At 39.1% G+C, this 18,786-nt stretch overlaps 1 protein-coding gene across 1 annotated transcript; it reads right to left on the bottom strand.

Annotated features, from left to right (window-relative positions):
• Positions 1-10,598: 10,598 nt before the first annotated feature.
• On the bottom strand, positions 10,599-17,157 carry LOC130564641 (meprin A subunit beta-like). The gene is made up of 15 exons (XM_057350955.1): positions 17,110-17,157; positions 16,925-16,986; positions 16,777-16,795; positions 16,086-16,136; positions 15,301-15,332; positions 15,143-15,221; positions 14,941-15,058; positions 14,632-14,810; positions 14,329-14,547; positions 13,386-13,541; positions 13,057-13,281; positions 11,990-12,433; positions 11,708-11,881; positions 11,501-11,609; positions 10,599-10,844 (listed from the first exon to the last, which is right to left on the bottom strand). The coding sequence occupies exons 2-15, from the start codon at positions 16,979-16,981 to the stop codon at positions 10,778-10,780; spliced, it is 1,929 nt and encodes a 642-aa protein (XP_057206938.1). The 5' UTR covers positions 16,982-16,986; positions 17,110-17,157; the 3' UTR covers positions 10,599-10,777.
• Between the last annotated feature and the right edge of the window lie 1,629 nt (positions 17,158-18,786).

Here is an 18,786-nt window from a genome sequence, read left to right as displayed (position 1 = left end):
ATGCCCTAAAATGATGGGAGTATTGGGGGAATCGAGGATGTACAACATAATACTCTCACAATGATTCCCAGAAAGGTAAAGTCTTACGTGAGGGGTGACGTGAGTAATAGTGCAAAAGGGATGCCCCGCGAGCGTCAGGACCGAGACCGGCAGAGAAAGGGGCGTGGCCGGAATCCCCCATCGACGAGCAGTGGTGCGATCGATGAAGTTTCCTTCAGCGCCGGAGTCGACGAGGGCACGGCCTTGGTGAAAACTGCCCTCGTGCATCAGCCGGAAGGGTAACAACGTGCGGTGCAACGGGGGTGAAACATCAATGGCACCTGCCCGGATTCCCCGGACTACGGACGGGCTCGCCCTTTTAACGGACATGACATCACCTGGTGGTCGGGCTTTCCGCAGTAAAAGCAGAGGCCCTCTATGACACGCTGTTGTTTCTGAGCCGGAGTGAGACGTGATCGACCCAGTTGCATCGGTTCCTCCAGCGATGTCGGGGCGGAAGGAGACTTGGGAGGATCGAACTCACGTGATCGCCAGGAGGTGGGTGAAGGACGGCGTCGGCGACGAGTAGAGATCCGGTTTTCAATCCGCAGACATAGATTAGTGAGAGCTTCCATGTCCCGCGGTGCCTCCAAGGCAGCGATCTCGTCGGCGATAGTGTTATTAAGACCGTCCAAAAAGCGCGCACGAAGCGCTCCCTCGTTCCACTCGCAGGCGGCCGCCAGCGTCTGGAATTTGATCGAGTAATCCGTAACCGAGCTCCGTCCCTGGGAAAGCCGAGAGAGCTTGGCGGCCGCCTCGTCCCCTCGAACCGACCGATCGAACAGAGATGCCATCTCGGTGCGAAAGGTTGCAAAAGAACGGCAACACAGGGCTTGGTTCTCCCAGACGGAAATACCCCACTCTTGAGCGCGCCCAGAAAGTAGTGTGAGGACATAAGCAATTCTTGTCTCCGTGGCATAACGTCGCGGCTGCAGAGCGAAAACCAACGCACACTGAGAGAGAAAGGCTCGACAGGCGTTAGGGTCTCCGTCATACACCGGAGGACTGTTGGCGTGTGGCTCAGCCTCTAGAGAGTGTCCGCGTGCGTCGAGGGGTGCGCGAGATTCCACGGCGTCTCGGCGGAGTTCGTCGAGCCGGTGATTTAGATCAGCAACCTGGGCCGTGAGAACTTCGACATCTTGTGAGGTGGCATTCAGCCGTGACGCCTGATGGCCCAGCAAAGCTCCCTGCTGCTGAAGCGCGTTGAGTAGATGGTCCGCGCCCGCTGAGTCTGGTGAGTGGTCAGACCGTTCTGTCATGATACAGACACGGTAGACTCAGATGTGGGTGAATCAGAACACTTTATTGCGAAAACAAAAGAAATCAACGCAAGAATGTCCGTCTTGCCTCCGGCAGAAGATAGTCCCGGGAGGGTGCTCGGTCCGGTGCGGTGATCCGCGATGAGATCCGCGAAGAAGAGACGCGGCACCCGTGCAGCAGGAACCGCCGAGCACGACTGGACGGTGGATGTGTGGAGGGAGTGGTCTGGGTCCGGGAGCGCTGCGGGACAGAGAGCAAGGACTAACAAAAATAGGCAGAACTGGAGACAAAGAAAACTGGCTACGAGGAGCCACAAAAACGGGTAAACGAGACGAGTAAAACTAGGACTAGGACTAGGACTAGGATATAGGCTTCTACAGAACTGGACACGCCAGCACCAGGGCAGTCAGAAAAGTCGATAGAAACAAGTACGGTCTGACACCAGACGAGAGGACGAAAGGGGATAAATAGAAAGGTCTACAAATAAGGAATAGGCTACAGGTGTGAAGCAAACACAAGAACAGGGGTGAGTACTAATTAGAAAAGGAGCTACGGGTGAGAGTGATGAGAGTCAGTGAGTGGGGAAATCCTGACAGGGAAACACGAGGGCGGAGCGAATGACGCAGACACCGGACACGTGGAGAGCTGTCAAACGGCACTCCACATGTTCGACAAAACAAACACAAACCACGCAAGACACAGACCCCAAGAAGGCCGGGATCGCAACATCTCTGTGTCTGTGTGTGTTGGTGCGTGTGCGTGTTGTGTGTGTGGAGTGTTTTGTGTGTGGGTGTGTCTGTCTTCTGTGTTTTCAACCTTTTCTTGTTTTTGCAGGTACAACTTTGATTGTTTTGCTTGTAGTCAATGTGTCTCATGTACAGCTGCTTTGTAACGATGAAAATTGTAAAAGCGCTATATAAATAAAGTTGAGTTGAGTTGAGTTAAAACAGATCCAGCTCCAAAATGAACCCCGACACCTTTTAAATATAATTCTGTCATGTAGTGTGTGTGGGCTTGGCATTATAGCATGTCTGTGTAAATATGTATGATTGCTTTATGACACATACAGTGTTGCTTGTGAGCATGCATTAAACTTATTGTTTCTGACTATATATGCATTCATGCATAAGTTTAACGGGGTAGAAACGTGACAGGTAGGAAAAACAGATCCTGTCCCAAAATTACCTCTAACCCCCTTTAAATATTATCCCATCATGTGTAACATGTAGTGTGTGTGGCCTTGACATTTTTGCATGTCTCTGTAAATATGAATACATGCTCGATGAGACAAAAAGTGTTGCTTGTGAGCAGGGATCAAACTAATTGTTTTTCACACTATATGTGCATCCATGACAACTAAGAAAGTTTCTGTCAGGGGAGGTTCCCCTATATTCAATGAGAAACAAAGTCAAAGAGGACCGGGGCTTCAAACCACCAACCTGCCAATGTCAAACCCAAAGCACTAACCACTACACCAAGTTGTACTGCTGTAAAACGCCCCCCCCCAACCCCCCCGCGAAGATGAAGCTCATCAAGGGTAATATTTGCCAGCTATTGCAGGAAAACTGTCTCTCACAGCTGAGAATTCTCCTGTCACATACTGTTCCACCTGTGTTCTATGAGATAGAATGTCCCTACTTGTCTCAAACTTGCACTGCCAACTTTCAAAACAAGCACGAGTAGGTTCTTAGAGTTTAAGGTTCATATCATTTAATCTTTCAAAGGAGGAAAACGTATTATGATGACTAAGAACGATGCTGTCAGACGAGGTTCCCCTGTGCTCAACGAGAAAAAAAGAAGGGGACCAGAGCTTCAAACCATCAACCTGCCCATCTCAAGCCCAAAGCACGAGCTGCTACACCAGTTTTAGAATTCTGCTGTCACATAGGGGTTCCCCTGTGTTCAATGAGAAATAAGAAGGGGGACTGCGCTTCAAACCACAAACCTGCCTATCCCAAACCCAAAGCAAAGTGAAGGCAGGCAAAGCAGAAAAAGTGGCAGATCCTGCCCCCAAATTTTCCAAAACCCTTTCAAATATGATCTTGTCATGTGTAACATGTAGTTTGTGTGACCTTGACATTTTAGCATGTCTATGCAAATATGAATAAATGCTTGATGAGACAATCAGTGTTGCTTGTGTGCAGCTTTCAAATTCAATGTTTTTGACTATAGGTGCTCCCGTGACAACTAGGAATGTCGCTGTCAAGTGAGGCTCCCGTGTTCAATGAGGAAAAAAGAAAGGGGACCAGGGCCTCCGTCCCCCAACCTGACCACGTCAAACCCAAAGCGCTGACCACTGCAGCAGCCGGCCTATTGTACGGATCCGCTTGAAAGGGAAGCCAATCAAGGGTGAAATATGCCAGCTTTGCAGGAGGAACAGTATCTCAAAGCTGAGAATTGTCCTGTCACATACTGTTCCAGCTGTGTTCCGTGAGATAGAAAGTCCCTACTTGTCTGACACTTGCACCGCTGACTTTCAAAACCAATACAAGTAGGTTCTTAGAGTTTAAGGCTCATTTCATTTATTTTCAAAGCAGGAAAACATATTATGACGACTAAGAAAATGCTGTCAGATGAGTTTCCCCTGTGATCAACGAGAAAAAAAACAAGATGTGGGCCGAGACTTCAAAGCACCAACCTGCCTATCTCAAGCCCAAAGCACTAATCACTGCAACAGTTGGCCGATTTACCCTCCTCCCTGAAAGATGATTCTGTCACGTGTAACATATAGTGTGTGTGGCCATGAAATTTTAGAATGTTTATGTAAATACGAATAAATGCTTCATGAGACATACAGTGTTGCCACTGCTTAATTTGCAAATTCTGAGGTGCTGGAACAAGGGGGCGTTGCAGATCCGGCAAGTTAGTGTGGTGTGGAGCAGTAACAGAATGGGCAATTTTTGTGGGGCTTTCTTTCCAACTATTTATGTTTTGAAAATGCGCATAAGAAAGCCTAAATGGAAACGGATATGCAAAAATAATCTCAAAATTACCAAAAAATTGAACGGGCTAGACGCAGATTTTATCTCGAGTTTACCTTAGTTCAAATGCGCGTTAAGGTGATGGAAACTGTTAATTGTCATATTTCATTTATTATAAATCAATGTTGTGCTTGTAAAACACCAAAAACACAGCCCACAATATTTGTGTACAATTCACAAGTTTAACGTCAAACTTAAATTACACAGGCATTTTGTGCGTGAGCGCGTGCTGGTGGAGGCTAATGTGAATAACAAATTAGGCATATTAAGCATCTAATCATCCGTTAACCGTATTTCATCAGGTCTTCTCCGTCACTTCGCAGCATTTAATAAAACTTGTCCAACAACACAAATATCTCTCTCTGAAGTGTCCATCACGACAAGTCCCATTCAATATATAATGCAAGCATGCGATGTGCATGCATACGCCTCAGAAGACTTCCCACATTTCAGAAGTGCATCAACGTTTAAAGGCTATGTATTCGTGGAATACGCCGAATATTTGACAATTAACAGATTAACAAAACGAAAGGGAAAAAATGGTGACAATATGCTGCTGAAATTGCTGGAGGCCCAGCGCTCCACAAATGAGATCAAGGAAAGGAGATGACAGAGCGCATCCTGTAAATTTTCTCTATTTTGCAAAAGCACAGAGTTTTGTTTTTAGTCCCAGTGTGCAGTGTGAATATTTTTTGTGATTTTTTTTCGAGCACTTGCCGTACAGCGAGGCGTACGGGCTCCAGATATGTGGTGCGTGAGGGTGCGTCGAACTAGCATTCGTTGCTCCGAGGTTTTTGTACAAGAATAAAGCAGTTTTTTGCTGAAAAATTTTGGTGAGAGACTATTTTCATTGAAAAGTGCGTTTGTATGCAAAATAAGCATTTCAATAGCCTGAGGTGTGCAATATACCAATGCGGGGTGCTTCTAGGATACACATCTGTAGGTTTGTCAGAAGAAAGTTGTTTACAGTCTAAAAAATTGACCGTTTACAGTATTGTCCACTGTAAGCCTACGAGGCTACTGTCAAATAAGTTATGACTGGTACTTCCTGTGGTTTTGCTGAGTCACAGAAAGTGCCAGTCATAACTTATTTGACGGGTCCTCATAGGTAGCTAATGGACACACCATTTGTAAGCTTCTGGAGCACATCTTTGAGCTTTAATTCACATCATGGTGAACGGCTGTGCCTCTCATACACCATACTGTTGGTTTAAGCCATATAACTCATTGCCAAGGATAAATAATGACCCTTAATAGGCTTTGTCCATCTTATACCTATGTGGGCCCCATCAGATAAGTTACGAATGTACATGCCACACATAACTTGTTTGACAGGGATCACATAGGTTGACAATGTACATGCCACACGTAACACTTTTGGCACGGCCCCCTGAGGTAGCTAATGTACACACCATTTTTAAGCTTCTGGAGCACATCTATGAGCCTTAATGCACGTCATTGTGAAGGGCAATGCCTCTCATACACTCTACTGTTGGATTAAGCTATATAACTCCTTACTTAGGCTTATAATGACCCTTAATAGGCTTTGTCCATTATTTACCTATGAGGGTCCCATTAAATAAGTTATACATATATTGTCATTTTGAGCATAATAACCATGTTACAAAGCTGTAATAAACAGGTAATTTCCTAACTGAGTCACGGACACTTTTTACACGGCTCCCATAGGTAGCTAAAGGTTATTAGTTATTAAAGCAAAGAAGCTTTGCTAAAATGTTTATTTTAAAAAAAAACATTGTCACCTGTAACATCACACTTGGTTGCTTACAAGTTATAGCAACTTTGATTTGCTTGAACTTTGAACAAATCAAAATTGAAAATAATATGTTAAAATGACTTAAACAGCCAATTAAACTTTTAAAAAATTAGTTGCATTATAGCTGACTCCACCGTATCTACCCTATATAGACCAATTTTTTGTTTGCAAACAGTGTGAAGCGATTCTGTGGGCGGAGCCGAACTGGTGGCAAAAAGCATCTAAATTATCGTTCTTATATATCTAACGTTACATAATTCATTTTGCATGTGTGTGTGATAAACTGTATAGAAAACCTTACCTGAAATAAAATAAACACAGAGAAACGAGTAATGATTTATTCAGTCCAGCCTGTTCGTTTAATGGCTTGTTTAGCTTAAAATGTCATATTCAATGATGGTATAACACCATAACTTTCGCCATTCCTATTCTGATATTCAATAACACAAAAACACATTTTTGAAGGAATTGTCTCCTACGTTTCATTCATTGCTTTGTTTCCACTGTTTTTCTGCCACCAGTATGCGCGCGGCATAGTGATGAGAATAAATGACAGTAATGAGAATAAATCATGTTCAATTAATATAATCTATTCAAGTGAATGATTCATGTTCAGTTACAGTATTACGTTGTTTTTTTAAGTTAGTCCAAAGTTATGTTTTTTCAGCGTATGTGACAAACTGAAGTATTTGGATGTCTTGAGGCTACTTGTAGTCAAATACATATACCAAGAGATCCGGGATAGAAAGATAACAACAGGTAATCCAATAACAGAAAATGGGGAACATAAACTCAGAAACTTCTAGGCAAACAAAGGCCATGTTCACACTGTCAGTTTTTAATATTGACAGCCGTATTTATATATCTGTTACAGGCAATTTCTCAAATTATATATTTGCTTTGGTTCAAGAAAATTTGTGTTAAGTTACACTGAAAAAAAATGAAGCTTTGAACAAACTTTAGCCAACTTTCTAGTTTTTCTGAAATGATTTGGGTTCAGACCTTTACTTTTTTTTACTTAATGTTAATCAAAAACCTACATTTGATCCAAGGTTTTACTTTTGAATAAATTACATTCTATCATTTTATTACAGGCAATTTTATTCATTTATCTCAAGGTTCTAAATGACTCAAGTTTTAACACAAATAATTTCGTTCAAAATAAATCAGTTTAGTTGGGTCAACACAATTTAGTTTGCTTTATTGAGTAATTAATTTATCTTGATTTCATTTTTCTTTTTTGGGTAGAAAGCACCATTCTCCGATGGCAAGTAACTGTTGATGAAAATAGCTGATTTGTTCATGTTAATTGCATTCAATCAATATTACTTTTGCACCCGCATAGATAACATTGATTCAAAGGTTTTTATCAAGTCAACTCAACTTTATTTATATAGCGCTTTTTACAATTTTCATTCTTACGAAGCAGCTGTACATGAGACATTTTGACTATAAGCAAAACATTTAAAGTTGTACATGTAAAAACAAGAAAAATGTGAAAACACAGAAGACAGACACACCCACATACAAAACACTCCACACACACAATATGCACACGTACTAACACACATAGACATAGACACACACAAACACGGACGCACAGACACACACAAATACTGTTGTTTGAGTATACTAGTGAGGACATTACATAGACTTCCATTGATTTTATATCAGGCTTATGATATATTCTATCCTCTATCCCTAACCAAAACCCTTAACCTAAAGATCATAGAAAACTTTTTGCATTTTTAGATTTTAAAAAAATATTGTTCTGTACCATTTATAAGCTTTTTTGCCCATGGGGTCCTCAGTTTTGGTCCGCACGGTGACACGAGTCCCCATGTGTTGGTGTGCATTCAGGTTTAGGTCCCCACCGGGATATACAAACATGAACGCACACACACACACACACGCACGCACACACACAGACAGAAATTTCACTGTCAACTGTAGCACGTGTACACCCTTTTTTTACCTGTTCTGTATTTTTGCAGAAAATTTTTGCAGAGAGCTTCATTTTGACCTGAAAATAGGATGTTTGGTGAATTGGGTGAGATTTGTGTTTACTGTTTTGAGAATACGACGCATGATTTCAAGAAATGTGCTTAAGCAATCGAGAAAAACTGTAAGATAAAGGAGAGAGAAACATAGGTCAAATATTATATGCAATATTAATTAAGTAAAACTTTACAATTCTAAAGCAGCCCCCCCGGCCAGGCAAATAGTGCAAAACAGTATGCAAACGGTGGCGAGGAACCCAAAACTCTAATGGAGAAAAATCTGCTCTCTTACTAAGTCTCGTCCTGATCTCATCTTTATCAAAATGAACAAAATAACACTTTATGTTGACATATTTTTCTCTCATTATCCAGTCCCAGGGATGTAACGATTCACCGTGAGCCGGTTGAAATTGTATATCGTGATGATTCAAGTCGGTTGAGACGTTATAAAAATCGCAGTACATGTTTTGAACAGCAGGGGCCGCTGTTTTTCTGAAAATTTGGTAAACGTAGATATGCTGATATTTCTTAAAAAAGTACAAGTTAGGAAAGCACATACAAAGTCTTAGATTGTTTATATTAAAGAGACTTTTGTTTTATTCATCTTTTATTTGATTTGGAATTTGTTTTAAAACTTCTATTTAGTTTTGTTATTTGACACAAAATAGATTTTTATTTTACAAAGAATTGTGCAGCATTAGAGAAATAATAAAAGGGCAGTTGTTCATTTAAAATTTTTCTCAACTCATTCTGTAAAAAAATCGTGATTAAATCGCATCGTGAGATCAGAATCGTGAATCGCATCACATCGTGAGCTGGGTGAATTGTTACATCCCTATGAAAATCTTTAGCAATGTTACAACTTAACACAACACATGGTTAATAAAAAAAACAATTTCAACTTTTAATTTTGTCCAAAAGGCACAGTCATTTCACTTTTTTCAGTGCAGGTAGAGCTGACTCCAGGACCTCAGGAACCGCCGGAACGGGCACCTCCGGGACCACCAGACATGGGACCACTAGCATGATGCCCATGACAGCTGAGGGCTCTTGTGAGTCGGCCATGTTGTGGATGGGCTCTGAAGTGGAAGTCACCAAAAAAAACAGGCTTGGGACCATCAAGCTGGCGCACGCAAACACGTGAAGCGTGAAAGAATGGTGATACAAATATCGTTCTTTCTGGTCTTCCCAGAATTTGTCATGCAAAATAGGGGTTTTAGGACTAAATCATAATTTCCTGGTTCAGTCTGACAAATCATGCCCCGCCTAATCCAAGGTCTATATAATGTCTCTAGTTTGGGAAATGTCATTTGGGATAGCCATCGGGAGAGGTGAGAGAGACTACCATTGATTTTGTTTAATACAATGATGTGCTATCATGAAGCTTAATTGCATTTGCTTAAGTTTGTGTGAACTTAAGTATGAGCAGACATACAAAACTGCTCAAACGTTGAGTAAGTTCTAAAAAATCGATTTCATTGCAAAACTAACATAAAAATGCTTTTGGAAAAAAAAGTTGGATGACTTAGACTAAATTAAAAAGAAAAAGTTTAGAATAGATGGGAACTCGTTCACTACTGTTCTCAAGATGAGACCTCAAGACGCTGCTTGATAAAATGACAAGAGAACATTTTCAAAGTAAACTTTATTGAAAATGATCAAATATAGCATGTGGAAAGAATAGTAATAATACAGAATAATATTACAGAATAAACCCTGAACGTCTCACTAGTTTGGAGTATTTCTTCATGTACGGGCACTTTTCTTGTCTATTAATAATGTCATGAACTTTTACATTACACAATGTAATTTCTTTTGTATCTTAAATGATGTCTTGAAATGATGAAAGTGCTGGAGTTGACAGAAAACTGATTTGATCTTGTTGTAATGTGTTTAGTAAAGGAGAAAGACCTATTTTTACCTATTTAGAGGTAAAGTTTTAACATTTGAATGCTTGTAAGTAAAATATGAACTATAAAGCAGATGTTTTGTCTGACTAACCAAAAGTTTACTATGTCTATTCTGTCTTCCGACTGTAAAACACATACACATTATAAAGTTCAACACAGCAAAATCGCCAGTGTTAAAAGAGGTCAAATTAACACTCACAGTGTACAAAGTATATATAATCCACACTTCGTGTGGATTATATATACACTGTGAGTGTTAATTCACTGTGAGTGTTAATTATGTTTGATCAAAGAATAAGAACTGTTGGGCTATTTGAATAACTGTTCATAAAAGCCCATAGAGGTTTAAGCACATTTTAGTGTTGATTTACTGTAGGTCATTGTTTCGTAATAAAAATAAAATCGTTTCTGCTGCTCAATTGATTTGTGTTTGTTTTGGTAAACATGGATCCTTTTCAAAATATTGATCTTCGTAAAACTTAAAATTGGATGTCAAAATGTTGTTTTCCTTCCCACAATGGAAGTTTAGCTTTAGTGTACAGCACACATTAGGACATTCCACGACTTTATTCATTTCTTTTATATTGACTCAATGTTTCCCCTAATGGCAACCAGTAATATTGAGGCAGTGTTAAGATTTAAAAATGCATTTATTTAACTAAACACCAATTTATTATAGTAAGGTGCTATAAAGCAATCATACAACAAAAGGAGGCTCCAGCTGTTCCCACGGCACATGTACAGTAGGTATAAGCAATGTAGAGAATAAATAGATAAGACTGCACACAGATGCGGTAACAACAGTTTATCTCACAAAAAGCTCAGCAGCAAAAGGCACAAACCCAGCATGCAGTTCAGAGAGGACAGAAGAGTGGAACTACAAACAGATGTGAGGAGAACGGTTAATAATACAAAACACTGTCTGTCCAAAGAGTGACTTTCTTTCTAATAGCAGTACTGAGGTGAAAGTTATAGTAAATAAATAAGTTAATGAAAACTTAACGTTTTAAATGTAGCATTTATATCATAATTTGCAATTCTATTTTATTCATTGTTGTAAAGCAGCTTTACGTTAAGCAGTAGTTACTATAGTGAAAAGAAAACTGAAGATGACGTGGTGTTATTGGTATTATAATACAAAGTATTATTGTCATTTTTTCTCAATACGATGTACACTGATGAAACCAAACTAAAATTGTAGTCGTACACCGTAAAATAAAATACTGTTTTTGAAATACGGTCAAAAACCGTCAAATTACAAATTTAAAATAAAAACTGGGGAAAGTGTAATTTTACAGTCAAAAAACGGTTATTTTAGGAAATATTTCTGGTGCCCCAGCTGCTGTTTTTTACAGGATTTGTTTTACAGTGTACACTTCTATTCATGGTACTAGTCTAGTGTATATCAATATTATGTTATTCTGTATTAGTAGTACTAACTGTAAAAATAGTTGTCTAAAGATTATAAAAAAGTGTCTTAAATGGTTATTACTACATTGCTGTTTATTAAAAGATGTATAAATGGATGTTTACCTTGAAAAACATGGTCCCTGTTTGGCACTTTCACTAGGAGTAGCGTTGATATTTTTCACTTTCACTTTTGGGCATGCTACAGAATTTGTCTGAAGAAGCCCTGACATATCTAAGACAAAGTGATTGTAGTAGAGCTCAGTTTGCTTCTAATCCATTAAGGTGTCTTTAAATCCAACCTTTTTTCTGAGGCTACATGACAAAACGTACCTTGCATGCTAATGAGAACGATGACATCACCACCTTTGATGAACTCAAAGTTTATTCCATAGAGGATGTCTTTGTTGATAGCAATGGCCACATGAGGACCTACAAATACGCTCTCATTACCAATAATGGTTAGATTTCCACTATATTGAGGATTGTCCCAGACGTACCTGCCACCTGTACAAAACATGTTTTTTTATATTTAGCTAGTTTTACACCATCTGTAAACCTGGTTTACTTGTTTTTCAGTAGTTGGCTAATATTCGGGTAAATAAAAGGTCTCACCTGAAATCAAAGTCGGGTCAGTGGTGACGCTTTCCTCGTAAGACATGCGCTTTTGCATGTTTGGATTCTGATCGAAAATCTGAAAGGTCACTTGTCTCCACGGACAGGGCCACTGCAGCTGGCCATCGAACGCACCGGATACCAGACGAAAAGACATAGCGTAGTAGCTGGCCAATTTTCTCAAGAAAACCTGATAGCGATAACCTTCACTAGAGTAGTACAGCGGACTGTATACGTAAGAACCGATCGGTGTGTCGTTCATGAGCTTCTCAAAATTCCTTATCTGCCATATTTGGGGGCACTCGGTCTGTGAAACATTGATATCGTCCAACGAAAATCCTCCGCTGGACTTCCCAGCTCCTTTACGAGCCTCAAACTCGAGCTGGAAGGTCTTATTGGCGTTTAGCGGCACGTGGTGCAGCAGCCAGTGGTTATCAGGGGGTCCTGCAGAAAATTGGAAGAAGGAAGTTTTGAGGATCTTACAACTTGGTCGAATGATCTTTTTAACAGAAAAGACGGTGTTTAATGACTTTTGTTTTTGCCCCCATTTTTCATAAGCTGAACTCAAAGATCTAAGACTTGTTCTATGTACACAAAAGGCCTATTTCTCTCAAATATTGTTCACAAATCTGTCTAAATCTGTGTTAGTGAGCACTTCTCCTTTGCCGAGATAATCCATCCACCTCACAGGTGTGGCATATCAAGATGCTGATTAGACAGCATGATTATTGCACAGGTGTGCCTTAGGCTGGCCACAATAAACGGCCACTCTAAAATGTGCAGTTTTATCACACAGCACAATGCCACAGATGTCGCCAGTTTTGAGGGAGCGTGCAATTGGCATCCTGACTGCAGGAATGTCCACCAGAGCTGTTGCCCGTGAATTGAATGTTCACTTTTGTGTACATAGAAAAAGTCTTAGCTATTTGAATTCAGCTCATGAAAAATGGGGGCAAAAAGTGTTGCGTTTATAATTTTGTTCAGTGTATTTCGGTCGAGACTATATTCATAATATATCGCAGCCTCTCTATGCCACATTGTTCAATTATGTGAGCAGTGCATAAAACCTGTGATCTGATCCATAATTTTCAAAGTTCCCCTGGTGTCTGTTTTGTCCTGATATTCCCTGATCCAGATGTTGAGCTGGTCAAACTCATTGCTGCTGTGATAGTAATAGAACTGCAGGCATTGAACTTTGCAATCTCTGGTCGGGGTCATTTTAGTGCTCTCCAGTCGAGCCGACTCGCTCTCGTTTCTGCCCTCGGCACTGAAGTGCATGAAAAAAGACGTTCCTGCACGTGACAGAACATAAATGCAATGGGTGGGGAGGAACAAGAAATTAATAGTCTACAACATTTTCCAGTAATACATATTTCGAAAAACTCAAAAATCTCACCATTCGACTCTTTGCCCAAGTAGGTGTGGTCGGTCACGTTGACTCCGACCACTGAACTCACTGTCTGCCATCCACTTTTAGTAGTGGAACAGACCTGCATCTGACAAAGGGATTTGTCATCAAAACCACAGCGGCTCAGGAACGAGGTGGATGAGTCTGTAGCACAAACAAAATGTGTAACGTGTAAAAAACACATTACGTGTTTTTATTCGGAATTTCACAAAAACAAATTCTACTTTTTAAATTATGCAACGAAAAACATAACACTTTTGGAACAAATAAGCATAAATAAAGCATCACACCAAAAGGAGAGCAGTTTTTTTATTCTATGAAAATGTATCATTATAAATCTAAAATCTATAACCTACATTATCACAAAAATATTAACTGTATTTTTGTGTCTAAATATTGTGTCAAAATATTATAATATACAATTTTATCTTTTCATTTTCAATTAAATTTAATATATTAATAGCTGATTTTTTGTTATTTTAATCACATTTTAATCTATTTTTTATTTACTTATTTTTTGTAATTTTTCCTTTTTTTAATGATTGCAGATTTTTCTGTGGACCCTCTGTGACTCCTTTACACCCCCTGGGGGATCTCAGACCCAAGTTTAAAAACTCTACTTTCCCTTTTTTTTCTTTAAATGTAATGTAGTTGTCAGACCCATTTTGACACAGGTAAAAAAAAAGCAACGATCCCATTTTCTGGGAATGATTCATTTAGTTTATATTGGACACAAGACCTTCTTTAGATCTTCTTTGCAGTTCTACAGACTATTAAAAGTTAGAAAAGAAATGGTTCTTTTTGGAACTTTTGACTGAAATGTTCAGTTGTGAATAACATTTTTAGCTCCTATATTTTTAAGAGTCCACCTCAAAAGCCCTGATGTTATTTATGTTATATAAATACAGTAGAATACAGGAATAATACTTACTGCATTTATAGAGCCCATTGAGCTCAAAAGCATCATATTCACTCATTTCCACACGCTGACCAATCACATCTTGAAACTCAGGCCGTTTGGTGATGACTGTGGATCCACGACCGTTGCTGAACTCACTTTTACCGTAATGCATCACAGACAAGTAATCATACGGGGTGCCTTGAACGGCACTCACGTTCTCATAGACTTTATTGAAATTGTTCAAAAATTCTGAAAAGAAAGACTACTGATGTTAAAAGGCTGGTTGTCAATACATGAGTGGCATTAAGAAAATGTGAAAAGTTACAGAGCAACCTGTTATGATGTTTTCATATTTTATTGTCACATAATTATCTCGGTCATATCTTGATTGCTCGTGGAAAAATCCCAGCGCATGAAGAAACTCGTGCTCAACGATCGCTAGAAATCCACAGCCGTGTCCAATAGAAACCGCCTGACCCTGGGCATACAATCGCCCGATATATGACCAGCACCTGAAAAATCATTGAGAAGATATACAGTATGTAGAGCTGCGTAGTTTTATGTTTACCAACTCAGATGTTCTGTATTCTAAATAAATTTATGATGAATATATGGATTAGTAAATGCAACTACAGTATTTACCCTTCACGCTTCTCCACAGAAATGTAAAACTCTTCTGTTGTCCTGGGCTTAAAGTCAATACATGTTTTGAGTCTGAACTGCTCAAATGCCCTCAGTATAACTCCTCTATAGTTCATACCTATAACCAGAATGAAAATACATCACGGTGGAAGATGAAAAACAGAAATAAAACATATGTCGATATTTCAAAATGATTTCATACTCAGATTTGAATTCAGCACGTAGGGCACAGGGAGTTTCCACAGGGATTCAATTCCCAGAATTGAACTCTTTTCCCTTGACTTTGAAGCAGAGAGGATTGTTATCATTTTTAATGTTTAAATTTCTTTTCTTTTATTACTTTCTTATACTGAAACTCACCACCATGATGTCTCCCTCCAGAAGATTTAAACCTAATTTCATAAACAGCTGTTAATTTTAAACACCTTACGCATTGTATAACATGATTTGCACCGATATATCGGGCAATAATCGGTATTGGTCAATAAAAGGAATTTTTCACACTATCGGACATATGTAAAAACAGTCGATGACTAGGGCCGATGAATTCTGTCAGTCAAAAGAGGACAGGAAAATGCAACGAATTTGTGCTCTGTATATACAAAATGTTAAGAAACATCGCCACTTTAATATATCTTATATGAATCGTTATATGCATTAAGAACATTCAGAAAGTTAAGAAACATTCATTTAATCTTCAGAATCGGCATTGGCAGAGATCACTCTGAATAATCGGCTATCGGTATCGGTGGAGACATTTTGTATCGGTGCATCTCTAATATAAACGGCCACTTTATTAGGTACACCGAAAAGTCACAAACACACCATACTCCAACATAAACACAACAAAACAGGAAAGGACACCTAAAACCTCAAAACACACTCAACATGAGCAAGAGATCTCAACACCAACAACAAAACCTTAGCCAAGAACTGTCACAGAAAAAACATCCCCGACATTGCAGGGCCGTGATGCCAGACATGCTAGTTTGAGCAGCAGGAATGTTCCAGCATCTTGTTAAATCTACGTCATAACAACCGGATACTATCAAGATACCTTACAAAGTGCCCAGTGTACGTTATCCTTCTTGCTTAATATCTATTAACTATATATTTCACTTCCTGATGTAATACAGTGGTTTTACCTTTGTTTATTTCAGAAATGTCCTTCTGTTCGTCATTAATGACTTCCGTTCCTCATTAAAAGAAAAGACATAGAATTATGTACATTATGTTGTAGCCAGAAAATACCACACAAGCAAAAGTGAAACATTACTGCTCCAACCCGGTTCTCAGAACTTTGGTTAACATTCTCGAAAAGGTCTCTCCAAGTTGAAAAAAATGCTCTTGCTGTATTGAAAAGACTACAGACACATTGGTGTAAAATGTTATTCTTACATTGTTAGTGAAATGTTTAAAAAACATAGAGAAGAAACATTTTCATAACTTGAGGCAAATGATTAATACGATCTCACGGGAATTCGTAACTATTTCATATGAATCTGTACAATCTTTTTCACACGTTTAAATACGATTGGCTTTTGCGTCAGTGACGGTTGAGTTTCATTATTTCTTTTTCTAAAAATCGCACGGTTTTGTATGAATCACATCGTACGAATTCTTGCGAATTAGCTGCCGTGTAAAATAGTCACGAATTCCTGTGAGATCAGGCTGAAATATTAGCCAAATGTTCTTAGAACATATTTTGCTTAGATGGAACATAGCATTTTCTCATGCTAAATAATATGCCATCAAAACATGATGATTCATTGTCTTTGATTTTACTCCGTTAAAACGTAACTTCACATTTCAGTGACTTATTTGTGCTGTACTCACCAATTACATCTGGTGATTGCTGGGAAAACAAATGATAAATGTTATAAACATCAGTGTGTACACACACACACATGCACCACTTTTGCATTTCTCTACATAACACATAGGTTTGTATTGTATTAGCGTTATTCAATTAGTATTAACTCACCATCAATGATGCAGGGCGAAAAGCCAAGCTCAGCAGAACACAAGCCCACAAAATCATTTTGACTGTAAATCATATTCATTCAATTTCAAGATTACTCATGTTAACATCATCACCATTTAACTAATTATTTTTAACTCAGACATTAAAAATAAAGAATCTTTTCAATTTTTGTGAAACATAACAACCTGCATAAACCTAATCTGCAATCGCCCAGCTTGACAAGTAAAGTGCAAACTGAAATCTCTTCCTGTATTTGAGTTCTTTTGTAGTTGTCAGTCTCTTTTTGCTCTAAGACTCAGTCTCTTAAGCCACTCCTTGTCTAAGAGAGAAATGTGGACTAATTTGTATTATTGAATAATGATAAGCTAAAAAAATAAGTATGATAATGCAATACAATTGTATTATTAAAATGTTCATTTAATTAAACCATTTAACATATAATTACCAGGCTCTTTAGTTAATGCACTGACATCTACATGAGCCACCTGCAGTTTATTGAAAAGAGAATTTATAGAAAAAAAACGTTCACTGCTAATAAATAGTCATGTTATACTTGACAGCAGTTCATTTTCAATATACTGTAATACTACTAGTAGTACTACTACTGCTTCAGTCACTCATGTGTATTAATCTCAGTTTTGTATGTTTTCCCTGGTTCATTAAAAGACTTCTAATTTTGGATTCATTGCATCATGCGTGTTTTGATCGTCGTTCACTCATTTGTGACTAATAATAGTAATAATGAGTGGCATTACGCCTCTCTGTTTTGACGAGGAATCAGTGGAATGCTAATAGACTAAGAGAAAAGACGACCAGATGAGAAAAACAAAAACACTACAATATTACACCTCTAATAAAGCTTTTTATAGAAATGCAGAGTGATCATAGAGAGCGCAAATAAATTGTATATAAGCACTAAGGTACAAGAGGCTGTGCTTTATTGTAAATAAGTCATGGCTGAAGGGCGTTGGTAGGCATGACCCGAAACGGAGTGTCTGCAACTCTTTTAGGGTTCCCACACCTTCCTTCCGCTGGAGAAAATAGACCCTGATTGACTGTAAACAGCAACAGAATGTTTTGTTTACGTTGCTAAGTGTGGTTGCTAAGGGTGCGTAGTGATACACACCCTGCGTCCGAAATCGACTACTTCCATACTATATAGTAGGCGAAAAGCAGTATGAGTCATGAATATGTCCGAAACCTCAGTGTGCAAAAAACGGACGGCGAGAAATGCCCAGATGGTCTACTGCTTCCGCTGAGATATGCGAGTCTGCTTTGGATGGACACTACTCTATCCCATGATGCCACGGGAGCTGAGCAAAAGTAAATCAAATAAAAACAGCAGAAAACTAAGATGTCCGTTTTTAAATGTCAGTGCCAATAAATGAGTTTCTTGTGACTTACAGTATGTTTTATCAACGCCTACGTACAGGTTGCTGTTAATACGTCATAGGTCAAAGAGCATACGAGTCATATGACAATAAAACATGGCGAATGCAGTATGTCTGAAATGTATTCATACTACTCCCACTCCACTCCCACTTCCATACTATATAGAACACTAAGGCCCAATTCTATTTTCTACCCCTTCGCCTACCCCTCGCCCCTTCCCCTTGCCCCTTGAAACAAAGTGGCATGGGGAAGGCTTACAAATTTTCCGCTAAGAAATGGGATACCACTACTACACTGTTATACGTCATCATTCGTCGTTGCTAGCTCCTAACGTTACGTCAGAGGACATGCGCCGATGCACTGGGTATATGACAAAAAAATAGTGCTGTCCGCTAGCAAACTTTAGCGATTTTTTTTGCAAACGTTAAAAGAACATCACATCGTAAATACTTTGTACAAACACAAGATTG

The sequence above is a fragment of the Triplophysa rosa genome, linkage group LG1 (genome assembly GCF_024868665.1).
Source record: "Triplophysa rosa linkage group LG1, Trosa_1v2, whole genome shotgun sequence".
Taxonomy (NCBI): domain Eukaryota; kingdom Metazoa; phylum Chordata; class Actinopteri; order Cypriniformes; family Nemacheilidae; genus Triplophysa; species Triplophysa rosa.
This window is presented reverse-complemented; position numbering and strand designations above follow the sequence as displayed.

Coding starts and splice junctions, on each gene's coding strand:
- LOC130564641 (XM_057350955.1), bottom strand. CDS start 16,981: ATGATTTTGTGGGCTTGTGTTCTGCTGAGCTTGGCTTTTCGCCCTGCA. Junction 15,333..16,085: donor CATTTCTGAAATAAACAAAG/GTAAAACCACTG, acceptor TTATGAAATTAG/GTTTAAATCTTCTGGAGGGA. Junction 12,434..13,056: donor AATTATGGATCAGATCACAG/GTTTTATGCACT, acceptor AATTTTCTGCAG/GACCCCCTGATAACCACTGG.